The sequence below is a fragment of the Suncus etruscus genome, chromosome 2, assembly GCF_024139225.1.
Source record: "Suncus etruscus isolate mSunEtr1 chromosome 2, mSunEtr1.pri.cur, whole genome shotgun sequence".
Lineage (NCBI taxonomy): Eukaryota > Metazoa > Chordata > Mammalia > Eulipotyphla > Soricidae > Suncus > Suncus etruscus.
In genome coordinates, this window is record NC_064849.1 from 137,924,331 (window position 1) to 137,939,539 (window position 15,209).

The 15,209-nt window shown below is 32.4% G+C and overlaps 1 protein-coding gene across 6 annotated transcripts in view; it reads right to left on the reverse strand.

Annotated features, from left to right (window-relative positions):
• The window catches only part of SSBP2 (single stranded DNA binding protein 2), a 282,705-nt gene that overhangs the window by 161,007 nt on the left and 106,489 nt on the right, over window positions 1-15,209 (reverse strand). For all 6 annotated transcript variants that reach the window (XM_049766151.1, XM_049766144.1, XM_049766165.1 and 3 more), the window contains exon 4: window positions 6,560-6,644. In XM_049766151.1, the coding sequence (XP_049622108.1) occupies window positions 6,560-6,644 (85 nt within the window). The remainder of the gene's footprint in view (window positions 1-6,559; window positions 6,645-15,209) is intronic.

Sequence of the window (15,209 nt, forward strand, 5' to 3'; positions counted from 1 at the left end):
CTTATGTCCACCATACAAATATGTAATTTCTTTTAATTTTGAAACTTTCACTTAAAGAGTTCAAAGATTCAAAAGTTAGTTATCTGAGCTTTGAGGACAGCTAATACATATCTCCCAAGAGTAACTAAAATAGTTTCTTGCATTATAAATGTAAAAGTGGTCTTAAAATCAACAATCAAGGCCAAATTTTAATATTCAAAAAAACTTTAACATCTATAGTAAATACAATCAAACTAATGTGCATTTCATAAAGTCTGAAAATTTACCAATCATTTTTTCTATATGATAATGTCACATCGTTATAGTTCTACCCATTATTTTTGACTAAGTATCTATTGCTTAAGCTCCTAATATATCTGATGTCAAAGACAATATAAAATTGTGAGGTACTTATTTATTTATTTATTTATTTATTTTAAAAAGACACATGAACCTTTCATCTGAGTGGCAATCCTCGCCAAAATAAAACAGCAAATTGAAAAATGTAGATGCGGGCCCGGAGAGATAGCACAGCGGCATCTGCCTTGCACGCAGCCAATCCAGGACCAAAGGTGGTTGGTTCGAATCCCGGTGTCCCATATGGTCCCCTGTGCCTGCCAGGAGCTATTTCTGAGCAGACAGCCAGGAGTAACCCCTGAGCACCGCCGGGTGTGGCCCAAAAACCAAAACAAACAAAAAAAAATGTAGATGGTATTTTTTTTCTGCTTTATTTCAACCATAGTTGAAACAAAGGGCATTTTCTAAGTTATCTAAAATAAAATTATTTTATCTGAAGTATAATACATAAAAAGTAAAGAGGTATCAAAGCAGAACTCTATAAATCTATGATATCTAGACATACCTTTTTTTTTTTTTTTTTTTTTTTTTGGTTTTTGGGTCACACCTAGCAGCACTCAGGGGTTACTCCTGGCTCTACGCTCAGAAATCGCTCTTGGCAGGCATAGGGGACCATATGGGATGCCAGGATATAAACCACCATCCTTCTGCATGCAAGGCAAACGCTCTACCTCCATGCTATCTCTCCGGCCCCCATACTTTTTATTTTAAAGTCTTTGAAATAATTCTATTTTATATGACTTGATTTTATGAATTTCATATCATTAATAATAAGTAGAAATTCATGCTATTTTATAGAGCATCTCTATAAAGCATCTCCCTTTTCTTAAATTTATAATACTATTACTAATATAATTCCAGGAAGTACATAAGGATATTTTCATACTCATCTTGTACATTAGAAATTGTATTTTCATAAAAATAAATATATATCAGTAAGAAAAGGTTTTATGATAAAATTCCTTTACAATACAAATCTAAATCTATAACTTTCACAGCAAGATAAATATGAAATAAAATCATTCTTATCCTGTTTGTTTCTTCATTATTTCTTTATGCATTTCATATAATTTTCTTTCTTTTTCTCACATTTTCTACTGAATGACTGATAAAACAAACGCTACAGGAAATCTCAGGATCAAAAGAAATAGAAAAGAGATACAATTATTAGCAATACTCAGAAGCCACCTAGAAATCATTTTAAAGCCCAATGACTAGATGAAAATAGAAACATTAATACACACCACAGATAAAGTAAGTAATATATACCTTCAAACCAACACAACTCACACAAAAACAAAACAAAATAAACAACTACCTTACTCTACATAAGATATAAAGTTGTTTTAAAACTTAAAGGAAGCAAAGAATTTTAAACTGTATTCTAAAGAAATGAAAACAAAAATAGAAACAGTTTATCTGGGTAAGAATCACACACACACACACACACACACACACACACACACACACACACACACAAATGGGTTAGATCCTTGCCTGTTGGTGATCAACTGTCTATAACCTGAGGAACATTTTATTATTATATAAAGTCTGATAGTAGAGAGGTTAATGTCTTGCATACAACTGACTCACAACATTATTCTCTAAGCATCACTGAATGCAGTCAGTCTGGAGATCCCTATCCTTTGTTGCTCTACTGGGCTTCAGTTCCCTGACAACCCTACAAGGGCCTGAGAAGCACATCAGCCTCTGTTCCTCACACTGACCTGCTGGCCATAATGGCTGAGAATAACTGAGAGCTGCCTAAACACTGCTTGAGAGCATTCCCAAAATAATTTAAAAAAAAATAAAATTTAAATGTGACTTTGTTTCTACTTTATTAGTAACTCCAGTCTATGCATATTGCTTGAGAAAGCTGTAGCCCAATGAGTGCATTTTTATGCATTTACTGTTTATGCCTATTTAAACCAAAATCTAAACATATATCAAAGGTTATATGTCTTTTTCCACTCCTTCCTTCTATTCTTACAGATGTGAAAATACTGAATCACATTATAAAACTGCACTATATCACTACATTATTTTGCTCCCTGATACGTCAAACTTCTTGGGTAAGGTCTCATTTTATGGGAAGCCCATGAGAACAGAGACTATCTATTTTGTTCATTGTACATTCCTTAATGTAGAGCTCCCAAGATAGCCTCTGCTAACTCCCTCAAGTCATGTGTTAGCTCTTTCCCAGTTTACTTAGATTTGTTTTGAAATATAAAGTCAATAGATGTAGTAGTAAGTGACCTTCCAGAAATAATATAGTTAAATAATAATGACATGCATTATTTTATTTAGTCATTAATTTACATAGAAACCAAAGAGTTGCATCTCACATCAAGTACCATATCAGGCACAAGAGTTGAAAAATATATTCATGTGAGAGCTTGTAAACTGTTACAGAAAACATCATATTGCAAAAAAAAAAAAAAAAAAGTAAACAAAGTTGAGGCAGTAGGGAAGTACACAAAAGATGTTACAGAATTATAGCAAATAATCTACCTAACTGATATAGTTTATATTGTTCTAAATAATATATGACTATATGTAAAAAAGCCTTCATGACATATATATTCTTTAATTATTTTCATTTTTATGCAACATTTTAAAATGTATCCCATTGCTACAAACCTATATATTAAGCCTTTTAGATGTGCACTGTCTTAATCACAAATACAAAAATTAAGACATCTTATAACAATTACAATGCAAGTCCTTAACTTTACCTGAATAATCAAGATGATGTGAAACAGAATTAAAATGATCCATATTTCATAGGGCTGGAGTGACTGCACAGTGATATGGCATTTGCCTTGTACACGGCTAACACATGACAGAGCTGGGTTTAATCCCCAGTGTCCCATATGGTTCCCCAAGACAGGAGTAATTTCTGAGTGCATAGCCAGGAGTAACCTCTGAGTGTCACCAAGTATAGCTCACCCCTCAAAAAATAGATCCAGATTTCAAACTGTAATGACAGTCACATTTCGTTAATATTTATTGAATATCTATTATTTGACAGGCTCTAGGGAAGAATGAATCTAATTCTCTATTCTCAAAAACTCATTATAATAATGTAGTTTCATTACTATCATGCTAAAGTAGTAATAAATTTTGGCTCTATCTTTGTTTTATGACAATTTAGGATTTTTAATTCCTTAGAGAACTAAACATAATCATGGTATATTAAGTTTTATATGTATATATATATTTACTTTTCCTAAATATTTTAGAAGTAAATAAAATTAGAAAAATTAAATCAACTGTACTCTTATCGCAGAAAATATACCTATCAAACCCATATTAAAAATCATTAATGGGGTCATAATTATAGTATAGTAGGTAGGTCACTTGCCTTGCACACAGCTGACATGAGTTCAATCCCCTTTCACCCATATGGTTTCCTTAGCCTTAGTGATTTTTGAGCACAGAGCCAGGAGTAAGTCCTGAATACTACCAGGTGTGGCCCAAAAACCAAAAGAAAATAAAATCATTACTGTGATTTCACTGTAAAATAAAAGCACACTAATGTAGAAAATAAAACAAATGCCATAAATTAAATTAATAAACATTATTTTTAAAAAACTAAAGCAATAAATTAAATTAGTGGTCATTTTTATTTATTCAAGTTGATGACCTTTTAAATGAAAACATCATAACATATAGGAACAATTCTCTACTTCTTTCTAGAAAGTCAACCATTCAATTAAAATATTGGAGACGCACTACCACTATGTATAAATTAATTTAACAGAACTGGCCCTATAGTACGGTGGGTAGGGCATTTGCCTTGCATGCAGCCAACCCAGGACTGACCCAGGTTTAATCCCCGGCATCCCATATGGTCCCCCAGATTGCCAGGCGCAATTTTCTTTTTTTTTTTTTTTTTGGGGGGGGGAGGGACCACACCCGGTGATGCTAAGGGGTTACTCCTGGCTATGCGCTCAGAAATCGCTCCTGGCTTGGTCGACCATATGGGACACTGGAAGATAGAACCACGGTCCATCCTAGGTCAGCCGCGTGCAAGGCAACCACCCTAATGCTGCACCACCGCCAGGAGCAATTTTTGAGTGCAGAGCCAAGAGCAACCCCTGAGTGCTACGAGTATGCCCCCCCCCCCGCCAACAGAAGCAAAAAAAAATAAATAAAAATAAATAAATGAGTGCATTCATTTAAGAAAAAGTGACTCCAAAGCAATGCCTCGTATATCTGAGGCCCTGAGACACAGAGTGACACATCAGCTATGCCTTAGCTATACTCCCTAGGACTGCAGGTATGCCCCTAAAAAAATACCAGATGAGAATAAATCAAATCCCATTATACTAATATTTAATAGATAATCATACTAGTTAATGAAATATTCATAATAAATTTAAAATCTAAATACTAATTTTATTCCAAAGTATTGTCTCTTTATGACACATTACATTAGGTAAGGTGTTTGTCTTCCTTCAAAATTTATTCTAATTATATCTCATCGATGCTTTTTAAAAACTCTTGATATATTTAAGTAGGCTGATTTTACATGGTGGTATTTTATGAAATTATGATGGTGATGATGATGTTGGTGGTAGCAATAGATATGACAACAATAACAACTTAACCTAATGCTTCTAAGGAAGAGATTCTCAGTACAGTGCATCTGTATATAAAATGTATATTTAAAGTAATTAACTTCTCAAAATATCAATTTACAACACTGATACTACCTCATGCCATCTAGCTGTTGAAATAATTGGGTATTTTTAAGGCTATATCTAAGCATGTCTTTAAAGTTAGAAATAGGGAATAGATTAGGATGGGGCATTCTACTCCACAGCCAGACTCTACATCTTTCAAGGTTGAGTCTCTGTTTTAACTTTCTACCATGACCCTAGGGTGAAAAAGGAAAACAAGATTGCTCAATAAATACCATGTCTTGGACCCTTCCTTATCTGCCTTTTCTCTACATTTTCTTTATATATAGTAGCACCACTTTCATTCACCTTGTCCCCAAGAGCTATTGTTTAGTACATAGCAAACTTTATGAGTACAATCAATATCAGATGAGGTAATCACAAACCTTCTCACTTTAATCAGTTTAGTACACTTTTAAAGTATTACACAGTCACTGCCAAAAGCCCAACATTCTGACTTCTCATAAGTCTGCAAACTCTTCTTTGTGCTACTTTTCATGGCTGTAAGTCTTCTGGCTAATTTCCACTCTTCTGTCTAAAGCTGAAGTATTTCCTTTGGAAAAAACAGTCTTTTTTCCCTTTGGAGACCTGGTTCGGGCTTTTAAGTCTATTTACACGGAATGATGCCTTCTTTATACCAACTAAATAAGAATCCCTTTGGTTAAGTTTTAGGTACTTACTATTAGATATTTCCTCAGGCTTCAGTCCCAATTCCACTTTCTCTAAACCAAGCAAACTTGATTTCCTCCAACCCAAACTCAATCTGGCCTTTTATGGTCAGTTTTGTGAATAGTTTTTCTTAGTCCCTTTCTAATACTGTCTTCTGGTTCTTAAATGCAATTGACCCTGAAGATAGTTTTCCTTGACTTCAACTTACTACTTAATACCCTCAAACCTCTAAATTGCAGATCTTTTTTTTTAAAAAAAAAACTCAATATATATTTCTTAGCCACAGAGAAACCTCAAACATGATCTTCCTTAAAATGATTAAAATTCATTTCATGTTTGTGCAGGATATTTTTCTCTCATATCTTTAAATTTATAATAAATGTTATCTGTGAAAATAAATTCAGTAAATTTAGCCATATGATAAGTAACTCAAAACTGCAAATGGACAACATATCATTTATATATGATTTTAAACTACTATGTATAAAACAAAACTTGTGTACATAATTTTTATGATATCTTTGAGAAATAAAGAATACTTAATTTGTGTAATTCTAAAATATAAATTAGATGGATTAAAGAAATAACCTAAGTATCTTACATTTAGGATTATTTTCTTATTCTAAGCCTCTTCACAAAACCCAAATGCCTCTTATATTCCACTTTTGAGGTTTCAGGTCTATTTTTCATAGGAGTGTTGAGAGGCAAAAAAGAAAGGAATGTACAAGTGAGGAAAGAGGGAGAGAAAGAAAGAGAGAAAAAATGCAAACAATTTCTTAACAAAGGAAAAAACAATATGGTATATTTTTTTCCAGAGCAACAGATAGAAGACTGACAATATAACTCAGCAAAATAAAAGGTTAACTTACATAATCATGAAAGGCTTTTGCTTCACTTGAATGTTCACATGTTTCCCGTCTTTCTGGAGCTGCACAGTAGAGATCCCAAAATACACTAAAAAAAATTATGGCAACATTAAAGAAAACAATATAATATTTTAAAAAGCCAAATAAGAGCTCACAATTTCATAAGTAAAAGACATTTCATTCTTTCATAAAGTATGTTTTTTCCTCAAAGACAATGTTTCTTTGAAAATTCAGGCAAGAATTTCTATACAATAATTTAATAATTACATTATATTGGTGTTAATATAATATTTTCCTAGAGAGAATTATTTTTAAATATAATTCACTCCACTCCAAATTACTTACATTAATTAAGCATAGGATTGAGATAAAGTATTTTTATAACTTTCTCTTGAAGAAAGTTAAGTAATATCATGATTTAATCAATAAAGTGATTTGTTACTTTTATTCAAAATAATTTTGTTGTCCACTTATGAGCCTATTTACTGATTGACTGATGAATTATGTTGATTAAATAAATGGCTCTGGACATCATTTAATCTATGAACTTAGCAATGAGCAAGTGACTAAAGATAAAGAAAACACATATCAAGACTTTTGGTGATAGGCAAAACAATTACACTGTAAATGAAATTGTAATTTTTTTTAATTTTTATTTTGATCATAGTGGCTTACTTATCTTTTACATTAGTATTTTAGGTACATATTAACATTGAATCAGGGGAATACCCACCACCAAATTTGTCCTCCCCCCTTCTCCCTTCCCTACCTGCAACTCATATCCCCCACCATCATACTCCGGGCTGCTAGAGTAGGTGGTCTCCTCTTTGTCTAGCTTACTATCAGTGATCATACATCTGTTTGGTCCTGGTGCCCTCCCTTGTTTCTCCCTTTATCTGAGAGGCTAAGCTAGATAAATCGAGTTATGTGGTTTTGTTTGAGGAAAAGAAAAGCAATAGAATGAGGTAAATATTAAGCAAAAAAATTTAAAAAAAATAATAAAAATATGCTGAAAATGGGCAGAGTCCTTCTAGTGGCTATCAGCCTCAGTTTAAGAGAGGACTTGAAAAAGGTAATTGAAACACCATAGCAATACAAAAATAAATGTCAAATTAAATATCCAGTGAGCCTTACAGCAATAAAGAGAAGCATCACACTATAGTCTTGGTTCTGAATTCGAATCATGCCAGAGTGCAAAAAGAAAGAGAAAGATAAGATAAAATAATATAAAATAAAAAGAGACATCAAGTTCAATATCTACATCAAAATAAGGACGTCAAAAAATCAATATATATATATATATGTGGGGGGGGTGGAAAAATTTTATTTTTATTGTATGTTTCCACTCTTGAAACATAATCTAGGGGTGAAAGTAGATTTTTAGAATTGAACATATCTGAAATATATCTTTTTCTTTTAAAAAATCAAATGTTGGGAAAATTAAATTACATGAATAAGCAAGGTGACAGACCTATAATAAACTTAATATTAAAACTAAAATTAGGTAGCATACAAGTTAAAATAAATACATATTATTAAGGGACAACAATTATTCTGAGAGTATAGCTAATAGTAGAATAAAACCTAGCAAATCTGTCACCTTTGTATCGATCATTGAAATTTCATTTCAACTTTCCCCTTAGGAGAAAGCATTCTAGGTGTTTTATAACATAAGTAAATTAAATGTTTACCTTGGAAGTGAAAAATATGAAATACTAAGTACTTCCAATTATTTCCTTTTAAATTTCTACAATAAGAAAAAAGTACACCCAAAAAGGCAAAAAAAAAAATCTTTTTAAGTACATTTCAGTCCCTTTGAGAGAATTAAGAGCAGTTAAAAGCTCTATTTCATCTTCCCATGTGCCTTTAAAAAAATTTAGGGGAAAATTTAGGCTGGGGAAAAAAATTTAGGCTGGGGAAAAATAAAATAAAAAATTTTAAATACTAATAAATTAAGTATAAGAACTATAATTGTATAGGAAAACATCTAAATGTTTTCCTTTGGCTCAATTGTCATGAATTACAGTATATTGCCATTAAACATATCCTATTTTTTAAATAAGCAATGGTTTTAAAACCAAAACTTTATAGTACTTATCTTTAAATGATGATAGCACAATAGATACTTGTATGTAATAATATGACATTTATCTTTATATCTTTTTTAATTCCCTGTTTTTACAGTAAATACCATAAAATCTGCTCTGAAAATTAATCTAGTACAACTTTTAAGAAAAACTGATAAAATTATTTTGTAAAAATTAATTGTCTGATGGAATAGTAATTTACTAAATATATAATGCAAATGATTATTTACAAATATAGTGACATTTTATAAAAAGATTAAATGACAATATTGTTTAGCTCTAATTTTATCTTAATGAAGTATTAACAAGAAATTAATATATTACAAGATTGCAATTAGGAATAATAAAGTAAGTTAATAAAGTCAGAAATTACGAAATTTCTGAAAATTGAACATTTCCAATATGTCGCTCTTTTTTATTGGAGAATAAGGAAAATATACTCAGTGCTGCTCAGGGCTTAAGCCTAGCTTTGAACTCAGAGATCACTCCAGGGGTGTTCAGAAGACCATATAGGGGTGATCATTTGGGTAGAACCCTGGTCAGTATCATGCAAGACAAACAGCTTATGTCAATACTATTCTTGAAGTCTCTTCTATACATAATCTCTTTCAATAAATGTAATTAAATATATGCTTTAAAGAAATTTACCCAAGGGAAGAATACATAGCTTTATATTTATTAAAAAGAGAAATTATTAATACTTCGCTCTCAATAATAGATGAAAAACCACACAGAAGATAAGCAAAAAAGAATAGACAATGTATACAATATAATAAACTAATTTGGTAATATATAAAAAATTGTTCCCAACATTATTCTCAAGAGCACACAAGACATGTTCCAAGATATGTTAGATCACAAAATAAATCCCAATAGTTTTTAAAATAGATATCAAAATATCTTCAGTAAAATATTGTTGTGATTCTACTATACAGGGTGCTTAGAGTACACAAAATTAAACAAAAAAAAATGTTGGTTGTCTTTGAGTAGGAAGGGCAAATGTTTAACATACTGGTCAATGATTATAGATCTACCATTTTGCAGGATGGAAAGAATTATATGGGTAGTAGGTATGGATGCACAACATTATAAATGTACTTACAATATTGAATTAGACTTAAAGTGGTGAAGGTTTTTAAGAAGAATGAAATTTTGTTATGTGTATTTCTCACATAAGCAAACTAGGAAAAAGCCATGGTCAGACTTGTTGTAGGCACCATCTCATAGTGCCAAGGATAATTTAATATTCTTTTCTGTATATGTATTATTCTTAATCCATCATTTTAAAGACCATACACATAAGATCATAAGAAAGGTTTGAGACAGTAACAATAAAGAATACACATAAAAATATGATAACTCTCCAATTTAAAAAAAATGATGCATGAAGCAAGATTCATAATTAAATTAATAAGATGTATTTTGTAAAATTTAACTCATAAAGCAAAACAATAAATTCAAAGTGCTATGATATTCATGTGTTATAAGCTTCATAGATGGCACGTGCATTTACATGCTCTTATCAAAGTTATAAAACTCAATCCATGTGTACAGTATCATTTTAATATTCACTGCATCACAACAGCAACAAAAATGTTGCACTATGATCAAGACACATGATTTCTGTCCACATTCTGCAAATGACTCAATATTAGCTTGTGGCATAGCAGACAGATCAATTAATTTATATACTCTTATTTTACAATTTAGAAAATGAGCGTATAACCAGAAGACCTCTATAAAGCCTTTAGATATTAAAATTAAAGCTTCTATTTTCTTCTAATGATATTTCCATCTTGTAGTAAGTCCCTAATCTATGCAGTATGCTATCATATATGACACACAGAAATATAATCCATGGGTCCTATGTAATAACTCTGGATCCAGAAACTAGCATGAGTTTACTCGAAAATTGCAATTCCATTTCAAATTATGAGTCGTAGGATAAATTATAGTTCCCAAGAGTATGTTCACCTAGAAATTCTATATTACTCTCCTATTAAGATTTTACAAATCCAAAAAAAAAAAAAAAAAAAGATTTTACAAATCCTCTTGGCAAAAGTTTATGCTATGGGCTGATAGAATGACAATGTAACATTTGTCCTATGAAAATGTGGGCATATCTCTCACAAAGAGGAAGGACCATGCTTTTTTAGTAGGAAAGTTTATAGCAATACATGATTTGATTTTAGTTGAAGAAATTAACTGATGCACTTTAGTAAACTCTTCTGATGATATATTAAATGAATTCCTTGAGTCCCAGAAAGTTCTGGATCTCCAGACAATATAACTTTTTTTTTTTTTTTTGGTTTTTGGGTCACACCCGGCAGCGCTCAGGGGTTACTCCTGGCTCCACACTCAGAAATTGCTCCTGGCAAGCTCGGGGGACCATGTGGGATGCTGGGATTCGAACCAATAACCTTCTGCATGAAAGGCAAACGCCTTACCTCCATGCTATCTCTCTGGCCCAAAACTTCCTTTTTCTATAATCCAAGACCCTTTTGTAAAGGAACTTTTGAATTCCTTTAATCCCTACATTTATTGAACTTAAAACCAAAATATTATTCTTGAAATGTGATGGACTCATCATGACAAAAAGATACTCTAGGTTTGCAGTCTCTTAACTTCTAAAGAAAAACAAATAAAAATGCAGTATTTTAAAAAGGTAAAAGACAAAGAATTCATAAAAAAACAAACCTTGCAAAACAATAAAATGTATATTATTTTGTCATCTATTATTATTGTTAAAATTTTTCAACATAAATGAAAGGGAAATCTAGGACACCCCCACTGAGACTTTCTTTCCAAACACTGTTTTTTTCTTCTGTGTAAGAAGATGAGCTGAAATGACTTAGCTAACTGTCAGTATCTCAAGGGAGCCCAGAAAGCAAAAATGGCTGTCAGAGAAACCTACAAAGTAAATAAAAAGCCAGATGTGCCCCAGAAGATAGGATGGTAACATAATTATATAACCTTTATGTCACTGACTAGATTTAGAATAATCGAAAAATTAAAATTAAAAGAGAAGGCCATTTATTACCAATTTAAACATTAATAACTAAGGGACTAACATAGTTTTGATTGACTCAAGAATATTTTATAAATAAATTGTTATTTCCTATTGAAGGAAACTTCACATTGAAGGAAACAATTCATAAGAATAAGGAGGGTTTTTAATGAAAAATTTATGTCCATCCTCATTATCTCAGAATTTATATGTACACAAATTCGTATGCTTATATGTCTTAAAAATGCAGTCATTAAATTTTGTCCAATATTTGGGCCAGGAAGTTAGTACAGTGTGTAAGATGCACTAACCAGAGTTGATCCCTGATACATTATATGATTCCTGGAGCCCACTAGGAGTGGCTAGGATCAGTAGGAGTGATCCCTGAACATAGCAGGGAATCCCCAAACCCCACCCACAAATGGTCAGCTACACAAAATGCTCACAATACCTGTGGCTGAGTCATAAATTCATAATTTTAAAATATCAAGAAAATTTAACATGTGTTAGATACAAACATCATATACTAAACATATTATTTAATCCTTTAAATTTTAAATATTGTATTTAATATATTTAACTTTAATGTAATAACTTTGATTATTATATTATTGATGCCATTCTGTGAGTACAATATTAAGCATCATTTTGAGTATGGGCAAGATCCTACATTCTGATAGTCTCTGCAGCTGCCATAGTGTGTGGCAGTTACATATCCCAGATAAGACAAGCACCTTGTTAGCTGACCTGAACCCTAGACCTCCTACCCATTTCCTGAGTATTCTACAAGTAGTGGTCTATAGATGCCAGAAATGGCTTAAAGTGCTAGAGACATGCTTTATATCACAAAACCTCAAAGCTAATTCCTGGAACCAAATGCCCCCACATCCTAACACCTTCACATATAGTCTGGTGGCACATAAGCACTGCTGTTGTGTCTGTGGTGGTCCTCAGTTGCATTGGACCTGAACAGTATTGAAGTGCTGAGCTGAGTATCACTGATACTGACCATGGTCCTCAAGCACTGTTGAGGAACTTTATACACCCACCACCACCATCACCACCACAAAATTCAATAAAGTAAAATGGCAATAATGACGTTCTACAAAAATTTCCCAGAACTAGCACAAATAGGAAAAAAAATGTTTTTTCCTGTTAAATGAATAAATTTCACCTCAATTTATTTTCTAATTTTTACTATTTAGTAGAAGATTTCATCAGTTTTTTACAATGCCTTCTCTCTACTAAATTTCTCCCTGGATTTCACATCCCTTTTCTATTCTCTCAGAAATGTTTCTCCTTTTCCTGATAGTGTGACTACCTCTGATCTCGTTTTCTCTCTCATTCCCATCTCAATGTGATTAAACTCCTCCTATCCAAGCTGTTGTCATTATAGCCCAATATTTCTATGAAGTCCTAATCAAATATATATTTAGTAACAAAACACTCCTATTACACTGATCACATAACAGATGAATAAGGACCAGTTTGCCAATAATAAGCATGATACTATTTAAGTGATCCAGATAACTAATTCCAATACTATTGTTTTCATATGGGTTTTGGTAATTCTTAGCTATCCCTGATACCACTTATTACACTCTAAAATGATTACAGTACTACAAAATTTTACTTCCAATTGCCAGATAAAGTTGAATTTTGTGGAATAGTCTTGGCTATTAGCTTATTTTCTATGCAATTCCATATAATTTTAAGTTCAGAATATACACACAAAGGCCCAGAGACATTTTAGAGAGCAATTTATGTATATAAAAAAATAGCAAGGCCAGGCAGATGGATCAGTATGAATGCAAAGAGCCTGAATATGATCCCTGTTATTGCCTGGTTCCTCACTTCCAACTACTATAGGGTATAGTCCTGGATGCCCAGGCACACCACCAGATATCACTGGACCCAAACACTATACTGCATGGCCCAGCTGTGATATCGTTGGGGGAGGCTCTTGTCCACTACTTCTGGAGCTCCTGAAATTAAAATAAAAGAAGAAATGAGATTAAATAGAAATTGTGACAGCATTTCTTCTTTTAATATTTTGTCAGGAAGCTTTTTAAAGTATATGTTTTAAGATTACACAAAAAAGAACAATGAAAGAAACTTCAGCATTTCTATTTCTGAAACTAATAGTAGAACTGAGAATCTTTATGAAAAATTGGGTGAAGGAAAAGAAAGTTTTGAAAGGGATTTGATCCAGGTAAAGATGTTTAATATGAGATGCATGAAAATAATACAGCTCTGAGCATACTGTAAACTGGGTAAAGAAAAGGAAATTATATAGAAAGTCACATCAGAATTAAAAGATAAATGAGTTGCCCTAAGTAAAGTAAAATCAAATACTATTCTCTTTTCTATATTAAAATAAAATTAATCTGCCTGGAGCCAAAGAGATAATATGGAGGACAGGGTATTTGCCTTGCATACCTCCAACCCACATTTGACACTCATCATAGCATATAAATTCCAAACACCAAGCACCACTAGCGGTAATTCCTGAGTGCAGACCCCAAAGTAGTTCTAAGTACTGCTAGGTATAGCCCTAAAACAAAACAAAACAAAACAAAACAAAAATAATCACTTTCTCTCCAGGATTCATGTATGTCTACCCATATATTTTCTTTCATACATCTTCAACTGTTTCTACTCTTTCTAACTTTATTATATAAAAGCTCAAACCTATTCTGTTTAAAAAATACAAGTAGTAGGGCCCTTTAGTTGTTAATCCTGACAATACTATCATGCCATGATAACTATTTTATTTTATTTTGGTTTTGGGTCACACCCGGCAGCACTCAGGGGTTACTCCTGGCTCTATGCTCAGAAATTGCTCCTGAAAGGCTCAGGGGACCATAGGGGATGCCAGGATTCGAACCACCATCCTTCTGCATGCAAGGCAAATGCCCTACCTCCATGCTATCTCTCCAGCCCCAATAACTCTTTCATTTAATCTTTATCATGATGCACCTTGTAAAAAAAAGGGGGGGGGGAATTTGGAGCGATAGTACAGCAGATAGGATATTTGCCTTGCATGCAGTTGACCTAGTTTGATCCCATGCAGCCCATATGGTCCCTGAAGCTTGCCAAGAGTCACTTCTGAAAGCAGTCAGGTGTAACCAACCCGAGCACTGCTGGGTGTACCCCAAAACAAAAACAAAAACAACTTGTGTTGCAGTCTAAAATCTTTATATATATATATATATATATATATATATATATATATATATATATATATATATATATATATATATATTAGGATTTCATAACCTGTCTATTGCTTTTGTCTCTAACCTTTAATTCTATCACTTATTAATGTTGCACACACAATTTATCTGACTCCAGCTTCTTGTCATTCTGTGAACATAGGATCAACCATTCCAAGACTTTCTACTAATCATTTTTCACACATGCATTCCATGTACTACCATAAAAAGTGCCAGCAAGTTACCGTGCAAACAGTGATTAGGCAATTCTAGACTTCTGAAAAAGTTCTTTATGCCATTGTGTTAAGCTATTTGGAATCATCCAAAATGATTGTCAACAGGTG